Source organism: Sparus aurata, chromosome 5 (genome assembly GCF_900880675.1).
Source record: "Sparus aurata chromosome 5, fSpaAur1.1, whole genome shotgun sequence".
Lineage (NCBI taxonomy): Eukaryota > Metazoa > Chordata > Actinopteri > Spariformes > Sparidae > Sparus > Sparus aurata.
Genome location: NC_044191.1, coordinates 25930615 through 25950010, shown reverse-complemented (window position 1 = coordinate 25950010; position 19396 = coordinate 25930615). Strand labels below are relative to the sequence as shown.

Below are 19396 nucleotides of genomic sequence, written 5' to 3'. Positions count from 1 at the left end.
GATTGGCAAGAGGCGAGTTACACAACCGCAATGTTTACTCCTTCCCCTCCTCCCCTCTTTAACTGAATGAGAGTATTGTGAGTGCGTGCTACTAGTTTGGGCCGGATTAATAACGCTTGTTGGTGTTTGACTGTCCCTCAGTGAGTTTGGGGGAGGTTTCAGTTTTTTTGATGGTTGGCAGCCGCTTTTAGAAAACCAGACAGGATTGAGTAACTTCTAACTGAATGAATGTGTGACATGTTTACACTTACAGACACTGTCTTTTTTTTTCTTTATAGGTTTCTTTGAATGGATCAGACTCATTCCAAAGTGACAACATGCATCAATTAAGTTACAAACTCAGATTTATTGTTTTGGGGTTTACATGGTAATACTCCACAGCTGGAGCATTGCTGTTACAAGTGCTTTTTATCTCCAAACAGAACTGGGAAAGACTCTTTTCTCCCTCGTCCCTCTGTTGTAGTGAAGGGACGGGTCGGTTTTTCTTGCTTATGCAGAGGACTTGGCCTTCTTCTGCATCTCCAGCACGTGCTTCATCTCCTGGGTGCTGGTGGCCTCTTTGTGCTGCAGCAGGTCGGCGTGGCCCTTGGTCACACCCCAGCACTCTGGCGTGGACAGGGATGGGCACTTGGGGCGACCGGATGCGGGCATAACATTCTCCCAGTATTCACGGCGGGACCTGGAGGAGATACAGACACGGGTTGGATACCAAAGAAGAGAGTCACCAAATAATTATTTTCCTAAAATAAGTCCCTGAGATGGTTTACCTGGCTCTGACCCAGGGCTTTGTGTGCATCTCCAGAGCAGAACCCCACATTCCATGTTTCTCTGAGCCAGGGGGCATTATCCCTCTCTCGGGGGCCAGCTCCTCCGCCACAGCCCTGATGTGATAGGGCTCAAACCCACAGCAGCCACCGATGAAGCGGATGCCAACCTTGTAGGCCTCTCTGGCGTACTTGTGCATGTCCCAGCGGGTCAGGATCCTGGGCTCCAGAGCTGAGAGCAGAAGGAAAAATTAGGCAAATATGAAAAGCTGTCACCTAGTGATGTTTTATTTTCTATGTCTAGGCAAAATATTACCAAAGGGGAATTCTGGCAGATCGATGAATCCCTGACAGTTGCAGTCGGGGGTGTGGTATGCCAGGGGCTGCACCATGTAGTGAGCCTTCAGCCCGGCCTTCTCCACTCCGGCCTTCATCATCTTGACAGCTTGCACGCAGGTCATGGGGTCAAAGTGGCAGTTGACTCCAATGATCTGGGCACCTGAAGAACAGATGGAAATGGTTAACGCCATATCAGATAACACTGCTGACTTAAATGTAAACAGAAGGATAGATTTTCATGCAGGGCAGATTAAATACGTACCAGCCTTCACCAGCCTGACGGCACACTCAGCGGGTGAGACGCCGTGCATGTCTCCTTCCGGTCCGATGCACATAGAAGCAGCCACAGGCTTTCCGCCGGTCTTCAGCACCTGAACGGCCCACTCCGCCTCCTCAACGTGCTCGAAGTACTGTAATCACAAGCACATCACAAAAGTCCCCACTGAGCGACGTGTCTCATATTGAATTAGATCTGACACAACATGTGTGCTAAAAACATCAAAATTAGGACGTGAATTCACCTCAGCAATCAGGAAATCCACGTTCTTCTTGATGAACACTTCCATCTGCTTCTTGAAGATGGCCTTCACCTCCGTCTCACTCTTGCAGCTCAGGTAGGATGGAGTCTGACACACTCCACCAGCTACCAGAGCGTCTCCCTCGCTGGCCACTTCCTTTGCCAGGTCACAGGCCGCCTCGTTGATTTGTGCCCCCTGAAAGAATTAGGCATGTTTTTGTTGATGATCGTGCTCTGCGACTTTCTTGACTTGCAAAGTTATTATTTGAATTGAGTCCTGCGTGTAATCCATGGCACAATTTAAACAGGATCAACACTCTTGTCTCTTGCATATTTTTTTTTTTAATAAAATTTGCCTCTTCATGCACAGTGCATGCATCAGTATTGGGGATACAGTGAATTTGCCAGATCTGCAAGATTCTGCTATTGTGGCTTCAAAGTGCTGTATTTGAGTACTCACAGTGTATTTCAGAGACTGACCCCTGTTCTCCAGTTTGTCATCACTGGCGTAGAAGGTGAACGTCTGCATGACGTTAGCTCCTGCCCTCAGGAACTCCCTGTGCAGCTGCCGCACTGATGGAGATTTTGTCACATTAAAGGTTAATACAGTGTATCTCTGGGCCTCATGTGGTTTCGGGTACAATGTGTGTTTGGTGCTGCCTGTCTTACCAGCCTCAGGGTGTGTGACAGTAGCCTCAGGGGTCCATGGTCCGGCCTTCACATAGCCCCTCTTCTCCAGGGCAAACACGAAGCCGCCATCCCCAATCACCACCTCCCCGGCATTCAGACGCTCAAGGATACCCTGCACACACATTACCATCCAAACTCAAGGACTCATAAGCGTTTTTCATGATCTGTGGATAACTCAAAGGGGCTCTATGTAGAAATGTGCAAGTATTAATCGCTTTTTTATTGAGTGGATTGTAACGATGCCTATACAAGCCTGTGGACGATTTGTTTTAGTTGTTTAAAGCTGCTGGACTGTGGATTTTTCCGCGACACTACTATGTACATTAATTTAAGCGCGTTCTCGGGTGCCTCCTCTCAGTGCCACTCTCCGCTAACAGAGAGCAACAGTAGCTAATGTTAGATTAGGAACGGAGTCCGTCAACATAAACTAACCACCAGCGTCCAGAAGTCCCACAGTGTCGCTTTAATATCTCTAGAAATGCATCTCCAAAAAAAAAGGCAATGTTGTCCAGACGAAATGTACGTGTTTTAAAGACAATACATGCAGACACAGTATGATAGAGGGACAAACGTCTCTGTGAACACTGAAAATCTTAAGATTCTGAACATGTTTGTGTGAGAGAAGCTTCGGTTCAGGTACAAAGAGTCTCCAGCGGTAACCGCTTTAGTCCGGCTGTTTCACCAACCACAAGTGCAAGCACACACACATAACACCCGCACTGTCGACCTTTTCCGTACAAATCACGCAGTCCATCAGCCAAGAAGACAACTGTGACCTAGTATCTATTTACATTGCACGATGTTAAAGCCTAGGAAATCTCTGTTCTAGACAGAATAACCTAACTCAAAATATACAGAGTGCTGTGTTCCGAGAGGTTGTTTTACCTTCTTCACAGGTGCCATCTCTTTTTCCCAGTTTCAGTTGCAGCACTAAGCACTTGGTAACAGTGAACCCCCTCTTTTGGGCAGGAGAGTGCCGAGAGAAGCTCTGCGCCCGTTTTATACTGCTTGTCCAATATGGGAGGATGTCATGTCGGTGCCACGATTGTGTATAATTGCCAAATATCTGTTTGGAAATTGTGCAACGTAGTCCGGCTCACAGGTCAGTGAAGATGGCATGGGTTCAAACAGGCAGCTCAGGTAAAACAGGGCTATGTGACAGACAGACAGACAGAGAGAGAGAGAGATCTGTTAATGTGTTTAAAATTAACTCATTCTCAAAACATGTGGGATATGTTACAATACAAATTGTGGGCATCGTTAATGTTTAACACACACACACACAACTCTGCAAGTTGAAACTGCAAATTAGCTTCATTGATTGAAATGTTCAGACACGCTTATGACCTCTTAATTAACCATCGTGATAACATCAGCGCGCTCGTCTTCCTCATGCGACCCTTAAATGTCTGATGCAACTAGGGACTTTACAGACTGGCTGTGTCCTCAGAGTCTGAGTCTTTTGCAGAGGCCTGAAGAGATAAGCTGGTATTATGCACTTTGTCCATTTGCATACATTCCCTTTTAGTCTTGGCACACAGGACTAAACAGTGAAAAGGAGAAAAAAAAATTGTAGGCTTCCAGCTTCTCCTCTGTGAGAATCTGCTGCTCTTACTTGTCCGACATCTAAGTAAATTACATTTCTTTGTACTCTAATGTTTTGTAGACCAGGCGATTCAGGGATTCATTTGTAAAATGATAAACAGATTCATGGATGATGAAAACAATTGTACATACACGAAATTGCTGTTTTCTGTTGACAAATATAATTATTTTAATGTCTGCTTTCTTAAAAAAACATACTAAACCCAGGTTAACCAGGTTTAGTTTGGTCCGGATTAATTACGCTTGTTGGTGTTTGACTGTCCCTCAGTGAGTTTGGGAAGGTTTCAGGTTTTTCAATAGTTGGCAGCTGCTTTTAACAAACCAGACAGGATTGAGTAACTTCTACCTCAATGTATGTGTGACATGTTTACACTTACAGATGCTGTTTTCATAAGTTTTGTTGGATGAATCAGACTCATTCCAAAGTGACAACATGCAACAATTTAGGTACAAACTCAGATTTATTGGTTTGGGGTTTACATGGTAATACTCCACAGCTGGAGCATCGCTGTTACAAGTGCTTTTTATCTCCAAACAGAACTGGGAAAGACTCTTTTCTCCCTCGTCCCTCTGTTGTAGTGAAGGGACGGGTCAGTTTTCTTGCTCATGCAGAGGACTTGGCCTTCTTCTGCATCTCCAGCAGGTGCCCCATCTCCTGGGTGCTGGTGGCCTCTTTGTGCTGCAGCAGGTCGGCGTGGCCCTTGGTCACACCCCAGCTCTCTGGCGTGGACAGGGATGGGCACTTGGGGCGACCGGATGCAGGCATCAGATTCTCCCAGTATTCACGGCGTGACCTGGAAGAGATACAGACACGGGTTGGACACCGAAGAAGAGATTCAGCAAATAGTTATTTTCCTAAAATAAGTCCCTGAGAGTTACCTGGCTCTGACCCAGGGCTTTGTGTGCATCTCCAGAGCAGAACCCCACATTCCATGTTTCTCTGAGCCAGGGGGCATTATCCCTCTCTCGGGGGCCAGCTCCTCCGCCACAGCCCTGATATGATAGGGCTCAAACCCACAGCAGCCACCGATGAAGCGGATACCAACCTTGTAGGCCTCTCTGGCGTACTTGTGCATGTCCCAGCGGGTCAGGGTCCTGGGCTCCAGAGCTGAGAGCAGAAGGAAAAATTAGGCAAATATGAAAAGCTGTCACCTGGTGATGTTTTATTTTCTATGTCTAGGCAAAATATTACCAAAGGGGAATTCTGGCAGTTCGATGTGTCCCTGACAGTTGCATTCGGGGGTGTGGTATGCCAGGGGCTGCACCATGTAGTGAGCCTTCAGCCCGGCCTTCTCCACTCCGGCCTTCATCATCTTGACAGCTTGCACGCAGGTCATGGGGTCAAAGTGGCAGTTGACTCCAATGATCTGGGAACCTGAAGAACAGATGGAAATGATTAACGCCATATCAGATAACACTGCTGACTTAAATGTAAACAGAAGGATAGATTTTCATGCAGGGCAGATTAAATACGTACCAGCCTTCACCAGCCTGACGGCACACTCAGCGGGTGAGACGCCGTGCATGTCTCCTTCCGGTCCGATGCACATAGAAGCAGCCACAGGCTTTCCGCCGGTCTTCAGCACCTGAACGGCCCACTCCGCCTCCTCAACGTGCTCGAAGTACTGTAATCACAAGCACATCATAAAAGTCCCCACTGAGCGGCGTGTCTCATATTGAAGTAGATCTGACACGACCTGTGTACTAAAAACATCAAAAATAGGACGTGAATTCACTTCAGCAATCAGGAAATCCACGTTCTTCTTGATGTACACTTCCATCTGCTTCTTGAAGATGGCCTTCACCTCCGTCTCACTCTTGCAGCTCAGGTAGGATGGAGTCTGACACACTCCACCAGCTACCAGAGCGTCTCCCTCGCTGGCCACTTCCTTTGCCAGGTCACAGGCCGCCTCGTTGATTTGTGCCCCCTGAAAGAGTGAGACATGTTTTTGTTATTGATCGTGCTCTTTACGACAGACAGACCATGTCCTTCTGCGACTTTCTTGACTTGCAAAGTTATTATTTGAATTTAGTCCTGCGTGTAATCAACGGCACAATTTAAAAAGGATCAACATGTTGTCTCTTGCATATTTTTTTTCAAAATAAAATTCAATGGGTGATATCAGAAGAAGACGGACTTCACCTCTTCATGCACAATCAGTATTGGGGGTACAGTGAATTTGCAAGATCTGCAAGATCCTGCTAACGTTGGTTTTAAATTGCTGTATTTGAGTACTCACAGTGTATTTCAGAGACTGACCCCTGTTCTCCAGTTTGTCATCACTGGAGTAGAAGGTGAACGTCTGCATGACGTTAGCTCCTGCCCTCAGGAACTCCCTGTGCAGCTGCCGCACTGATGGAAACATATAGATTTTGTCACATTAAAGGTTAATACAGTGTATCTCTGGACCTCATGTGGTTTCGGGTACAATGTGTGTTTGGTGCTGCCTGTCTTACCAGCCTCAGGGTGTGTGACAGTAGCCTCAGGGGTCCATGGTCCGGCCTTCACGTAGCCCCTCTTCTCCAGGGCAATCACGAAGCCTCCATCCCCAATCACCACCTCCCCGGCATTCAGACGCTCAAGGATACCCTGCACACACATGACCATCCAAACTCAAGGACTCATAAGCGTTTTTCATGATCTGTGGATAACTTAAAGGGGCTCTTTGTAGAAATGTAGAATGTATTAATCACTTTTTTATTATACAAGCCTGTGGACGATTTGGTTTAGTCCGTCAACATAAACTAACCACCAGCTTCCAGAAGTTTCACAGTGTCGCTTTAATATCTCTAGAAATGCATCTGCAAAGAAAGGCAATAATGTCCGGACAAAATGTAGGTGGTTTATAGACAATATATAGACACAATATGATAGAGGGACAAACGTCTCTGTGAACAATGAAAATCTTAAGATTCTGAAGCGTGTTTGTGTGAGAGAGGCTTTGGTTCAGGTACAAAGAGTCTCCAGCGGTAACTGCTTTAGTCCGGCTGTTTCACCAACCACAAGTGCAAGCACACACACAACTGTGACCTAGTATCTATTTACATTGCATGATGTTAAAGCCTAAGGAAACCTCTGTTCAAGACAGAATAACCTAACTCAAAATATATAGAGTGCTGTGCTCCGAGAGGTTGTTTTACCTTCTTCACAGGTGCCATCTCTTTTTCCCAGTTTCAGTTGCAGCACTAAGTACTTGGCAACAGTGAACCCCCTCTTTTGGGCAGGAGAGTGCCAAGAGAAGCTCCTCACCCGTTTTATACTGCTTGGCGAATAAGGGAGGATTTCATGTCGGTGCCACAGTTGTGTATATTGTGTATAATTGCCAAACTTCTGTTTGGAAATTGTGCAAGGTAGTCCGGTTCACAGGCCAATGAAGATGACATTGGTTGAAACAGATTGTGGGCATCATTAATGTGTAACACACACAACTCTTTTCAAACTGCAAATTAGCTTCATTGATTGAAATGTTCAGTCACGCTTATGACCTCTTAGTTAACCATCATGATAACATCAACGCGCTCGTCTTCCTCATGCGACCCCTAAGTGTCTGATGCAACTAGAGATTTTACAGACTGGCTGTGTCCTCAGAGTCTGAATCTTTTGCAGAGGCCTGAAGAGATAAGCTGGTATTATGCACTTTGGCCATTTGCATACATTCCCCTTTAGTCTTAGCACACAGGACTAAACAGTGACAAGGTGAAAATTTTTTTTTAGGGTTCCAGCTTCTCCTCTGTGAGAATCTGCTGCTCTTACTTGTCCGACATCTAAGTCAATTACATTTCTTTGTACTCTAATGTTTTGTAGACAAGGCGATTCAGGGATTCATTTGTAAAATGATAAACAGATTCATGTATGATGAAAATAAGTGTTGGTGCAGTTTGGATGACAAAAAAACATTATTACTTCTATCAAAGTGTACCTAAAATTACACTAAATTGCTGTTTTCTATTGACAAATATAATTATTCTAATATCTGCTTTCTTAAAAAAAAGCATACTAAACCTAGGTTAACCAGTAACACCTCCATTCTTGGCCACATTCTTCACTGCTGTCCTTGTTTTTTTTTCCATTCCCAGCACAGCACAGCACACACACACACACACACACACACACACACACACACACACACACACACACACACACACACACACACACACACACATTAGATAATGGAATATTGACCTTGAGTAGTGTGGTGGTGTGTGGAGATCTGTCCACTCTGGGTCTATCCAGTTTCAGGGGGAATGTTACAGATAGGCCTCTGTGTTTATCAACAGAGTCAAAGTTCAGAGAAACGCCTCTAATCTATAGTTCAACATAGGATTTCATCAGTTCGTATCGGAGCTGCACTGATCATGTGCTGTTACTGATGTAAAAGGACTGTTTACTGCAGTCGATAGGTATAGATCCAGGTATTTAATTTGGAAACGTGCTTTTTATTTTGCAATTAGCTTTTCTCACCGGAAGGTTAGTCTTTACAAACCCACGCTGCGTTAGTCAAACCGAAACAAATTTTTTACGAATAAGTCAGGCTTTTGCAGACAATGATGCAGAACTTTTGCCGGTAAAAATGGTGTCTTGGATTTGTATATGATCACTCTCGAAGACCAAAAACAAGGGGAAACAGTCAGCTTGGGGAATTACTGCCGGACAAAACTTAATAAGTAACACATTGTTTGTTAGTTGATCTGTGGAAATACATGTTGTAGCCTATTAAAACGTCAAGTTAACCATTTTTTGGTGTTACACAAGGACCTGGTGGAGTCAGCCTCATGTTGAGAACAGCAGTCCCTAAAGTCACTGTGCCCGCCAAACAAATGAAGTAGCCTACAAAATCCCCTGTAAAACCACAAACTGTTTTTACACTTTCTTTGCACACGAAAAAACATACAACATAACCTTTTAAAGGAGACCTGTTTTATTTCCTTTCCTTCAGTGTTTTATAAAGGTTGTGCATGTAAAAGCCCAGAGTCTGCCCCAACGGGAGCTCCTCTCTCCCACTGAAAACCTCGCTCCTGAAGTGACGAAATGCCTCGTCACATCACACTACATCACCTTGTCACACATTTGCATAATTTATGCCTATATTCACAGAAGAAGCGGAGCTAGCTGGAAGCTGCAAACACAACAGAGCCGACCGGGGACACTGTGAGCAGTTCTGGCTCAGGCGTGTGTGAGGTGACCAATTGAAAGGGGGAATACAATGCTGAAGCGCTGGACAGCATGAGAAAACTGATGCACTTTGTTAGCATCAAAGCATGTGAAATTAGTAGTGACCCTAAAATAAAAGGATGAGCCTGAAAAAGAATACATTTAGGAAGTGTATTTCTTGAAATGTCCAACTTTGCCTTTAAAGAGTTTATATTCTGCATCTGGATAAAGGTGAGCAGGAGAAACACGAAGGCTCGCAAAACTGTGAATCTGTGACCTCCAACATCCAAGCTGTTGCCAAACAGAGCAGCATTACTGTCTAAAAAATGTTGCTAAAAATGATGTACCTTAAACTGGTGGGAAGGTAGCGACTGTATGCATACAGTCCAGCCATTCATGAAGTTGCCCTGGCTGTATATAGAGAGGAGTGGTCTGTTTTCTAAAAGGTGTAACAGCTTCACTTACATGGGCAACACCAGCGGGCCTGTTTCAATGTATGTGAAGTGTAAGTGTGGTGCTCATGTGTTGTTTGTCAACGTGAGTAGGTGCATATGTAGAAATAGCTCAGATGTGTCAAGTGTCGTTTAAATGCTGAGTCGCTCTAAGTCTAAGTCGGAAGAGACCCCAAACTCCCAAGTGCACGCTGAACCATGACCCTGTTCAGTTATGAGCCTCAAACGCACCAAAGTGAACACTGCTCACCAGGCCCACTCCGCACATTATGCCATGTTCACTGACCCGATGGCTTCTGGGGGACCAAAGAGGTTTGGAAAGATTGGTAGTTTTTCTGAAATTCGGAGCTCCTTCGCCCTGTCTCCTTCTGAATTAATCATGTGGGGCCTTGTGGGGTAACACCGTAGATTCACTTCTATGAAATCTATTTACATGGTTATTTCTGCCATATCCAGTGTCGTCTGAGATATTCTAGGTATTCTAGTTGGAGTATCAGGCGTTGACCAGCAGCTGTACTGAGTGACATTTTTTTTTTTGCAGCCACAACTAGTTCTCGCAGGCTGAGGCTGGAGGTGCAGCTGCAAAGGGACCAAAGGCTGAAGAAGAGGGTGAAAGGACAAGGAGCGGGGACTGACGGCTGATTCTGTGTGTAGGGGGGCGGGAGGCCAGATTTAAAGGCATGAGAGTGGAGGAAGCGGGTGCATGATAGCAGACGCGGCTTGCACATTTAGTATGACCTGGTTTGACACTGATAAAGTTGTGGTTTAATATTGACTCCTGATGGAGCGCTAACATGTTGGACTTGGTCACAGGCTCTTTTGGCCAGATGGCAACAGAAATGGAGCTGATAAAACCCGGTGCAACACCCCAAAATGCCGATCTCAAGTCCTGGTAATATGTTGATTATTCATGATCTTACCCAGTTTCTTCGTCCTTCAACTGTTTGCACTGTACATTCATGTTTCAGCCAGACAATGCTGTGTATCATAGCGTGTGGAGCCGACGCCAGCGCGTCTCTTGCGCGTCCTCTCACAAGCTCTGGTTTTTCGTTGTTGCTTCACCCTCTCCTCTGCTGTTATAGAGCGACTCTCTGTGCCACTGCAGCCTCCTGTTTACCTCCACCCCTTCCTCTGGTCCAATCACAGCTCAAAGCTGAAGAAGACATTCTGCTGAAACTGTCCATTCTTTGTGGATTTGTAGGCCGCAGAAAGATAAATAGGGAGAGAGACACACCGAGTGAGTGAGAAAAAGCGTGAGAGAGAGAGAGAGAGAGAGTGCACTCCATGACCTAATAAACTCACTGTAGTCTTTAGATGTTTCTTATCTTATCTATCTTTGCGTATAAAGACGCTTATTGTGAGAAGCGGCATCTGGTCTCAATGAGTCATCGTGACCTCTTCTTTCTAGGGTTTTATTGTTAAACATTTACAAAACAAAAAGAGGGAAATCAAAATGACATGATGTAATACTGCTCTCAGACACAGGAGGGCGAGATAGTACACTTTCTTCTTCTATCTCGTGCACAGACAAGAAACCTGAACTACCATGATGCTTTCATACAGGACACGAGAGGTCACTCAGCAGTTTGATCAGTGTGATATGCCCTTAGAAATCTCCAGTTTAAATTCCTACGGAATGTTTTGAGGTGTCTTTTTTTGGTGCAGATATTTATATGAACACTGACAGAGGTAGAGACATGCAATACATATGAAACAGATGAGGGTAAAGGTTTACAAGCAACATGTGACACGAGAGACAAGAGAAAACTAGAATGAAAACATATAACAACCATGACAATGTGTAATGAGAGTGGATGTGTATGAGTGTGTGTGTATTTATAACTTATGGAAAAATTGACATTGGTGGGGAGATAGCCAGTCACCCCCTACCATCACCATGTGGCGCCGCCAGGGGAGAAAAATTGTATACGTTGTTAAGCAATGTAATAGCACTAATGACAGACGAGGAGGCTGTGTAATAATGATGTCTGAACTTTACTTCAGTCATAGTGCATTACATTATATTATAGTGCAAACGACTGCATTGAACTTTGCATTATACATCGATTACCAACAGCTGTCTACAGCTCGACCAGTTTCCTTAGAAATAGACCACATTATATAATTAACCACTCTTTAAAATGAAAATGTGAAAATATGCAGGCAGGCAACATCACATTTATCAAGTTAATAATTACACATTTTATATTGTGTAAAAAAACAAATTTACATTTGACTTACATTACAGTGTCATAGCCTATGTTGTGGTCTCACCCGTAACTCCACCTGGACTCTCCCTGAACTAGGCCTACAGCCTCAGTAGTATTCACTAGGCCTACTTTTAATATTACAACTAGCTGACACTTAAAATTAAATTAACCATCATGTCCTTATTCAAGTTCACCTGCTGCGTGACCCTGCCACTCCACCGCTGTCTGATAAAAGGGGACGGATGCGTTGCTTCTTCTGTCACCTGACAAAGTAACAAATCAATCGCCATTAAGAGTGAGAAAACGGTTGGAGACCATGTTTTGCATTCATTAGCCGTAGCCTATGAGGGGGGACTATTTACTATTTTCCTCAGGTGACCTTACTTTTGCCCGACATCCTCGGACATGTGTTGCACAAGAACAGTGTCGACCTCCTCTCATCAACACTGGCAAAGCCTGCAAGCGAAACAACTTAGACAGCCTACACTAGTGCGCTGCCCCTTGCAGAGGACCACCGGAGTTTTCTCAGTCTGCTCATTATTCCAGCTTCAGGTTTTGGTTATTCATACAAACACTGTTAGAAAAAGCCCTTCAGCGGAGTGTTTCTATAGTTACAGCGCGATCAACTCATGCAGGCACTGACAGACTCGTCCATGCCGGACGCGAACCTGCATCCACTAGGGGTGGGCAGATCGATCCAAATATCGATAGTATCAATACCAAGTTGAGTATTGTATCAGATCGATACTAGCGTGATGAGATCGATATTTTTGTTGTAGTTTCTCTTCTATAAATTCAGCAAATCACACATATTTCTTCACAGAGTTTGTGTGAGCGCAGTGTCTCTCTTAGTCCCCAAGAACAGCGCTCCTCTTCACCTCTCTCACTCCACTCACACAGGTTCACTGTAACTTTAACACAAAAATATATACTTCTATTTAGATATATAGCCTACCTCAAGAATATAATAACCCTTTTGTGTATCTGTTGAAGGAACATTAGTATTCCTATTTAGGCTACATGCAGACAGGTTATAGATTTAATTATGTTAAATATAATTTCCTTATTTGGCTAAAATCTTTGTCCTGTGTTTTCGTTATTATAATCATGATCAACTAATTAAAGGCAAAAGTACAAAATCATTCATTGATCAGAAATTTTCAAGTAAAAAGTATCAGTATTGGTATTGATATCGGCAATACTGGCCCTGTATTTACTTGGTATCGGATCGATACCAAAATTTGCAGTATCGCCCACCCCTAGCATCCACAGTGTCTCAATGGTTGAGCATGCGCACTAAGGACATTCGACCTTACACATATTTTAACCGCTCGGCCATGGCGGATGACAGCACTCAGCTGTGAAAAAAGGGGTATCTTTTGTGCCTTGCTGACTGAGAAACAAAAAACTTCAAAAGTCTTTACGATTGAGAGCATGCTCACTGAGGAGATTCGAGGTTACATCGATTTGAATCCCCTCGACCACGGCGGATGACGGTTCTCCCCTGTGACTACAGGAGGGTCATCCCATGAGCTCTAAGTGCCTGTGTCTCAAACATGACTAACGTACATGGGGAATTTGGAAGTGACAAAACACAGACTCACGACACCACTATTAAACAACACAATGTAACAACGTTATGTCCACCTGTCACATGTATAAGGTACTTGCCTGCAGGCTCTTATTTCAGGGGCGGAAGATCTGGCGTCGCCTTCTTCCTCCAGATGCTTCATTTTTTCTAATTTCCCCCCGAAAGATATTCGCCCCTCTGAACCGTTTGCACATAAAGTGAAGACAACGGGGTCTATAGAGCAAGACTTGTGCTCCTGGTCACCTCAATGGTTCAGCATTATTTCAAAGTCAGGATGTGGAGAAAGCAAAACAAATAAAAAATAAAAAATTCAAACAAAAATAAAAAAATAAATATTGATCATTGATCGTCAGTCTAAAATTTTTAAATAGATACATTTTTCTCATTTTGTCAAAGTCTCACTCAAGTCTTAACAGTTAACAATTGAAGAAAATGTGTTGCAACTGATTGGTACAATTAAGGACCTCTCAGAAGGGAATGATCATCTGCGTGTCAACAGCACTCTAGTACCGGGCTGTCAGACAGAGCCGGCATGCTATGCGCATGACTCCGGCCTCCGCAGGCAGCCTGTGCCCATAGAGTACTTCCGCCGCATTGGTTGTTATGCACAGACATACCTGTTTACAGGGATTTCTTTTTTCATCCCCAGAGAGACACTATGTCGTCAGACATACGTCACACAACTGGTTTTTTTTTTGCCAAATATTATGCTTGGTGCACAGTCGCAACCAGTACTCCTTCACCACACACTTTTCACATTTGAAATTGCTTTTTTTCCTCTAATTATTGACCTCCATTTGGCTGAGATGGCCTAAAAAGAATTCTCATGAAGTAGTCATAGAATGTGCACTTTTTAAACTCCAACCTGTGATTGGTCGCAGTTGTGGATCTTATTTATAGCATTTTATCACAAAAACATCAGATGTCATGATGCTGATGATTTATTATTGATATTGTTGTGATTATTTGTTTTCAATATTAATATTATTATTGGTCAGTCATGTTGTGATTGGTGAAGTGGTCTAAAGCAGTCAGTCATTCAAGCCAAAGCACGAGGCGCCTGTCATCCTGCTACAGTCACATATCTTTGTAACAAGTGTTTGATAACTACATATGTACAGATATTGTGTGTATATTGGCAAATACTTTATATATACTATATATATCTATATTTTTATATTCATGAAATTTAAAAAAGCAGTAGAAAATCAATATAAACAATATGAAACTATGCAAATGGAAAGTCAAGTTTCATAGACCACAAAACATTTCTGAAGCTTCACAGCACAACAGTGAGCAGAAGTCTCTTACAAGACTGAAATAGATTTGACGGTGGACCTGTTTATAAATCATAAAAAACAAAAGATAAAAAACATAGAAGAATGGCTCGTCTGGTATAATCCAAGTCTCTGGATGTTCATAGATCGCATATGACTTGAAAAGAAAATCTTCTACACCCCTTTTCAAGCTGAAGTCTTCACTGTCTCTGCTGAGCTAAAAGCGTTTGAACAACACCATCTGAAGTGGGTGCACTAGCTCGACCACATGTTGAAGGGGGAATAAACGTCTTATCAAAACAATTCAGGATCACGGATCTTCCAAAGTACTGAATTCAGCCAGACAAGCGGTATGGGGCCACTTTATATTCTTGACATTTTATTTTTGCAAACAGGCATTCTTTATCTTTTAATTCGTCCTTCAGCTACAAATTTGTGTTTACATTACTAGTGCAGTGCCCGTAAGAAAAATGTATTCCTATAGAAAAGTGGGAGGTTAAGTAGCTTTTTCAGGGATGGCCAAATGAGGCTGTGTTTGAAGGTGGGACGTCAGGGATATTTAGGTTTGTTGTGAAATCCGATATTCCAGGGTGTAATTGGCTGTTTTTGACTATTTTTGATTTTGCCATAATATTTCACCTTAAAAACTATTTACTTGGTGTCATTATTTTCAGCACAACCTCACATGTGTGACTGTACAGTTATATTTTTATTTTGACATACTGTATTAACACAATGGACCTAAAATCACCAAAAAAAACCATAAAATCCGAGTAGAAAAAGTTAGATTTTTTTACTGTGAAAACCACAAATATGTTTAACAAACCATTTTTTATTACTTATAATGCAAATCTAAATTGCTGTTTGCTAAATATGTGCATACATTTTAAAAATTTACAGAGTTATATGTAACTATTTACATTTAAATGCAGGCAATGCTCATTCAGCAGTCTCCTCATTGCTTTGACTCATTAAACAAAAAACCGACTCCACAACACACTAAACACACCACACCAAACACTACATAACACACTAACTATACACAACACGCCAAATGTCACAAATCTCTCAACTCTCAATATCGCTGTCTCTACACCGACCGTCGTTGCCTGTCATTCATCCGCCTCCGTCCCTCCCACAACTTCCCGTTCCTCAACAACCAAACTTGCTGCTTGGACACTTTCGTGACAAAAGCCTGTTTTTACCGTTTCTTCCTGCACCAGACACAAAGCAAACGTGATGGCAATGTTCGCGAAAAAGCGTGGCGGACATTATTTACCCCAAGTCCGGTTTTGGACGTGCCGGTGCGTCCGGTCCGTCGCCTCAGGAGGTAGGCCGTGTGGGTCGGCTAGCGGCTAACGTTAGCTATACACGAACATCCACAGATTCCGATTCCACTTCGTTTCCCGCGCGTCTCCGGATCTCCTCAGAACAGACTCAGTGCGGGCTCTTTTAGTCTCATTAATCCACAACAGTCAGTTTAGATGCACAGAACAGAACAGAAGGGGACCGAACCGCCGGCAAAACCCCGGTCCAGCTCGCCGCTGCAGGTATAAATCTGCTTGTTTCTTAAGGTGGGGGGTGGCGGTGGGCTGTGCAGTGATTGGCTCTAGTGTGCACGTGACTGTGGTGGCTCCGGTGGACAATGCTCGGCAGAATTTGTAAAGCATTTATGAAATAATTTATTCACGGTATCATTGTAGTCCAAACAAATGCGAAGTCGCACACCCTTGAACCATGCAGCAGCCATGTTGAAAGTCTCAGGTCAGTCTGATCCTGATCCGCAGAGATATTTGAGGCACAAATACACACACACACACACACACACACACACACACACACACACACAGACAAACAGACAGAGATTCCTTGCTTTTATAGAGATGATAACAATCAGCTGTAAGACAAGATAAGTAAATTAGCTGTTGTACAGGAACACACTGATTAGTTTGGGTCGTACAGGTACAGTAGTTGCTTCACAACAAGTAAACATAAACTTAAAAAAACACTTTAAGTAAAGTGGTTCCCTGTAATAAACAGTAATCTTTCAATTACCTCTCAGTGAGAAAATGCTGTAAATACATAGAAACGTGAAGAAGGTTTACAGTCGCCTAACGTCTGTTTTCCCTGTTGCTTTCAATCTTTTAGTATAGTTTCACAGCTGTGAGGACCCTGCCGCTAATTAAACGTGCATAAAAAGATCGTCAGTGCAGGAGATTATATCATCATCAAATTAGCCAGATGGGTCGAATATAATCTTGAGTTTTTACACCCAAGGAGATCGAGTAACTTGTGGGTTGTTGGTGACAAAACAGTGCTCTCTCTATTTCCATGTGTTCATATTTCTTTCATTAATAAACTTGGAGACGATGTCAGAAAATCCCGAGTTCACTGGTGTTTTCTCTTTTTGTTTGTTAGCAACCGCAGATGTGTTGTCCAAACTCAATCCACCTGCAGCCAACCGTCATGTTTACTTTGGCTGCCGTGTGACTGTTGATGCTTGGTTGGTTTTTCAATGCGATTTCACGGGAATGAGTCAGAGGACGCTGTATGTTTGCGGGCTGATTAATACGTTGACATCAGTAGAAGGAGGTTTGTCAGATAAATAAAGCAAAGAGTCAAAATATTTGTAGAGGTGAATGTTGAGCCAAGGTGCAGAAATCTCCATATAAGTTGATCTCTGGTTTACACATTTGCGTGCACGCTCATGAGTCAGACGCAGACTGAGTAGCCCCGCTGCTTTTGTTGTTCAGGTGAAATGTTACAACTTCATTTATCACCGTGTTGACACAAAATACACGAGACATTATTTGCTTTCTTCTAATGTCATGACTTCACTCACGCCTGGCTCGTCCCAGGAGGGCCTGTGCGCTCTCATCTTCCGTGTTCTTTTTTGTTTTTGCGGTCCGATGTGTTGTGTCACCTCTCTGTCATACCTTATTTCTGTCTCATGTGTGTCCTGCTGTGACCTCATCTGGAAAATCCCCAGAAACAAAAAAAAAAGGAAATGATGGATTCTCCTGTTTTCTAAATGCCAGGTCTCTGACCACACTGTTGCCTACTGTATGTTTATGTTTACCTCATTGAACTGAGGCATTTCAACCCCTAATTAAGTGGATTCTTTCTTCATGGACTGGTAGTATGTGTGTACAAAACAAATGAACTCACTGTATTTTAAAAGGGCACTCTCATACCAGTGTAGTAATGAACAGTGAGTGGTCATGGTTAGGGACATGAACATGTCGATGGGTGTGGCGGCTGCTGTGATCCCTCTGCAAGAAGGTCTCTAGTATTCAAGATGTCTGTCATGCTGTCAACGTAAAGCCCTTTTTAGTGAGTTTGTGGACTTTCTACCTGGAAGTAAAAAGATTATTGCTAACTTTTGACTGTATTTTTTAAAAATGTACATGTTAATAAAATCATGACACAGTGTTTCCAACAGCTGCCGAGTGATGCCTGGTAAGACGCACATTTAGACACGTGACAGGCCAACTTGATGTTTCTTTAGGTTCAATTTTCAGTGTTTGATCGTGCATAAATGCACCGCTCATCAGGGGCGCTGCCAGGGATTTTAAGCCCCATCGCCACAGACCACCCCTAACCCTGCGCAAGTGCTGTAACCACATCTCCAGGACCCAATCGACCCATTCAAAGCTTTACTGTCCCGTCTCTTGCAGTCCAACACTTAGTGTCCCAGCAAGACGTGTCTTTCAGTGAGCATGCACAACATCATACATTTCCAAATAGCTCACCTAAGTTGAATGCAGCCATCCTTAATGGTGTAAATTCCACCTGTGATTTACCTGCCTTGACAAGTCAAAACGTCTGCCATGAAAACTTCTACTTTTATCTGCTAGCAAGCACTGATGCACTCAGGCAGGACCATACCATTTCATGCAGTTATAGGGGGTTGCTCAATATGGATGTTTACTTTTTGCCATAAAAATCATAAAAGACAAAGAGACCACTGGTTTGACTATATTTTGAATAAAATGCTATGTTAGTTATGATGGGTTAATACTTTTATATTGTTTTGTTTTTATCTAATATTCAGAGCCCCCTGTCAGTCATGGGTGCGTAGAATCGTCCTAACCAGTGGTGCTTGGGCTGTGGTTAGGTTTAGGCACACAAAAACACTTGGTAACAGTCAGGAAAATAACTAGTTCTGGCTTGAAATACCTGTTTTGATCGCCACAACGCAGCTTGAAATTCTCTCTAGGTCTCCTTAAAATATCCAGTGGTGTCAACCCTAACCTTAACCCACTTACAAATGTCGAAACGCAGTCTCAAACTACAATCCGCAGCCTTCTCAACTGTAACTCCACCACCATCACCTCCCCCTCCTTATACGAAAGTCAGGTCATAAACATGTCATGTGAACGTGACATGTCATGTTTTTTTAGAAATGCTAATATGGTTAGTAGATGTGAACAAATGTGAAATGTGTTCACATACACACTGCTGAACCAGTGTGGCCATATGGGTCCCAGACCACCTCTGAGTGGTCTGAGCAATGAGATCTCAATGCGTCCTCAAATCTTTAAAAATCTGACATGATTTAACTATTGCTGCAATCAATGCGATTACACCTGACCTTATTTCACAAATATTTATACACACATACACCATCATGGCATCATTTCTGCACAGAGACTAACTTTATCCCCACAGCTGCTAACCATCAAACCCAGGCATCTCCCCCAGCGTCTCAGTCTGATTTCCCATGGAGTTGCCCTGCAGCTGAGAACATCTTCCTGCCCCTGAGACCGGAGCGCTGTCTTGACCACACTTCTCTATTT

General features: G+C 43.4%; 2 protein-coding genes across 3 annotated transcripts; both read right to left on the bottom strand.

The window, feature by feature from the left end:
- Positions 1-326: 326 nt before the first annotated feature.
- Positions 327-3345, bottom strand: LOC115582232 (betaine--homocysteine S-methyltransferase 1). Its single transcript, XM_030418053.1, has 8 exons — positions 3196-3345; positions 2290-2422; positions 2081-2193; positions 1625-1816; positions 1366-1513; positions 1081-1263; positions 768-996; positions 327-679 (listed from the first exon to the last, which is right to left on the bottom strand). The coding sequence occupies exons 1-8, from the start codon at positions 3211-3213 to the stop codon at positions 490-492; spliced, it is 1206 nt and encodes a 401-aa protein (XP_030273913.1). The 5' UTR covers positions 3214-3345; the 3' UTR covers positions 327-489.
- Positions 3346-4360: 1015 nt separating this feature from the next.
- LOC115582231 (betaine--homocysteine S-methyltransferase 1-like) lies at positions 4361-10523 on the bottom strand. 2 transcript variants are annotated; one of them, XM_030418051.1, is made up of 8 exons: positions 10440-10523; positions 6373-6505; positions 6156-6268; positions 5652-5843; positions 5393-5540; positions 5108-5290; positions 4795-5023; positions 4361-4709 (listed from the first exon to the last, which is right to left on the bottom strand). In XM_030418051.1, exons 1-8 carry the CDS (start codon positions 10506-10508, stop codon positions 4520-4522), a joined length of 1257 nt encoding a protein of 418 aa, XP_030273911.1. In that variant the 5' UTR covers positions 10509-10523; the 3' UTR covers positions 4361-4519. The 2 variants fall into 2 exon arrangements, with proteins under 2 accessions (XP_030273911.1, XP_030273912.1); XM_030418052.1 differs by lacking the exon at positions 10440-10523 and adding an exon at positions 7057-7161.
- Positions 10524-19396: the final 8873 nt, after the last annotated feature.

Coding starts and splice junctions, on each gene's coding strand:
- LOC115582232 (XM_030418053.1), bottom strand. Junction 2,194..2,289: donor TGTCACACACCCTGAGGCTG/GTAAGACAGGCA, acceptor AATCTCCATCAG/TGCGGCAGCTGCACAGGGAG. Junction 1,264..1,365: donor CGTCAGGCTGGTGAAGGCTG/GTACGTATTTAA, acceptor TCTGTTCTTCAG/GTGCCCAGATCATTGGAGTC.
- LOC115582231 (XM_030418051.1), bottom strand. CDS start 10,508: ATGATACACAGCATTGTCTGGCTGAAACATGAATGTACAGTGCAAACA. Junction 5,844..6,155: donor GTCAGTCTCTGAAATACACT/GTGAGTACTCAA, acceptor TCACTCTTTCAG/GGGGCACAAATCAACGAGGC. Junction 5,024..5,107: donor ACTGCCAGAATTCCCCTTTG/GTAATATTTTGC, acceptor TTCTGCTCTCAG/CTCTGGAGCCCAGGACCCTG.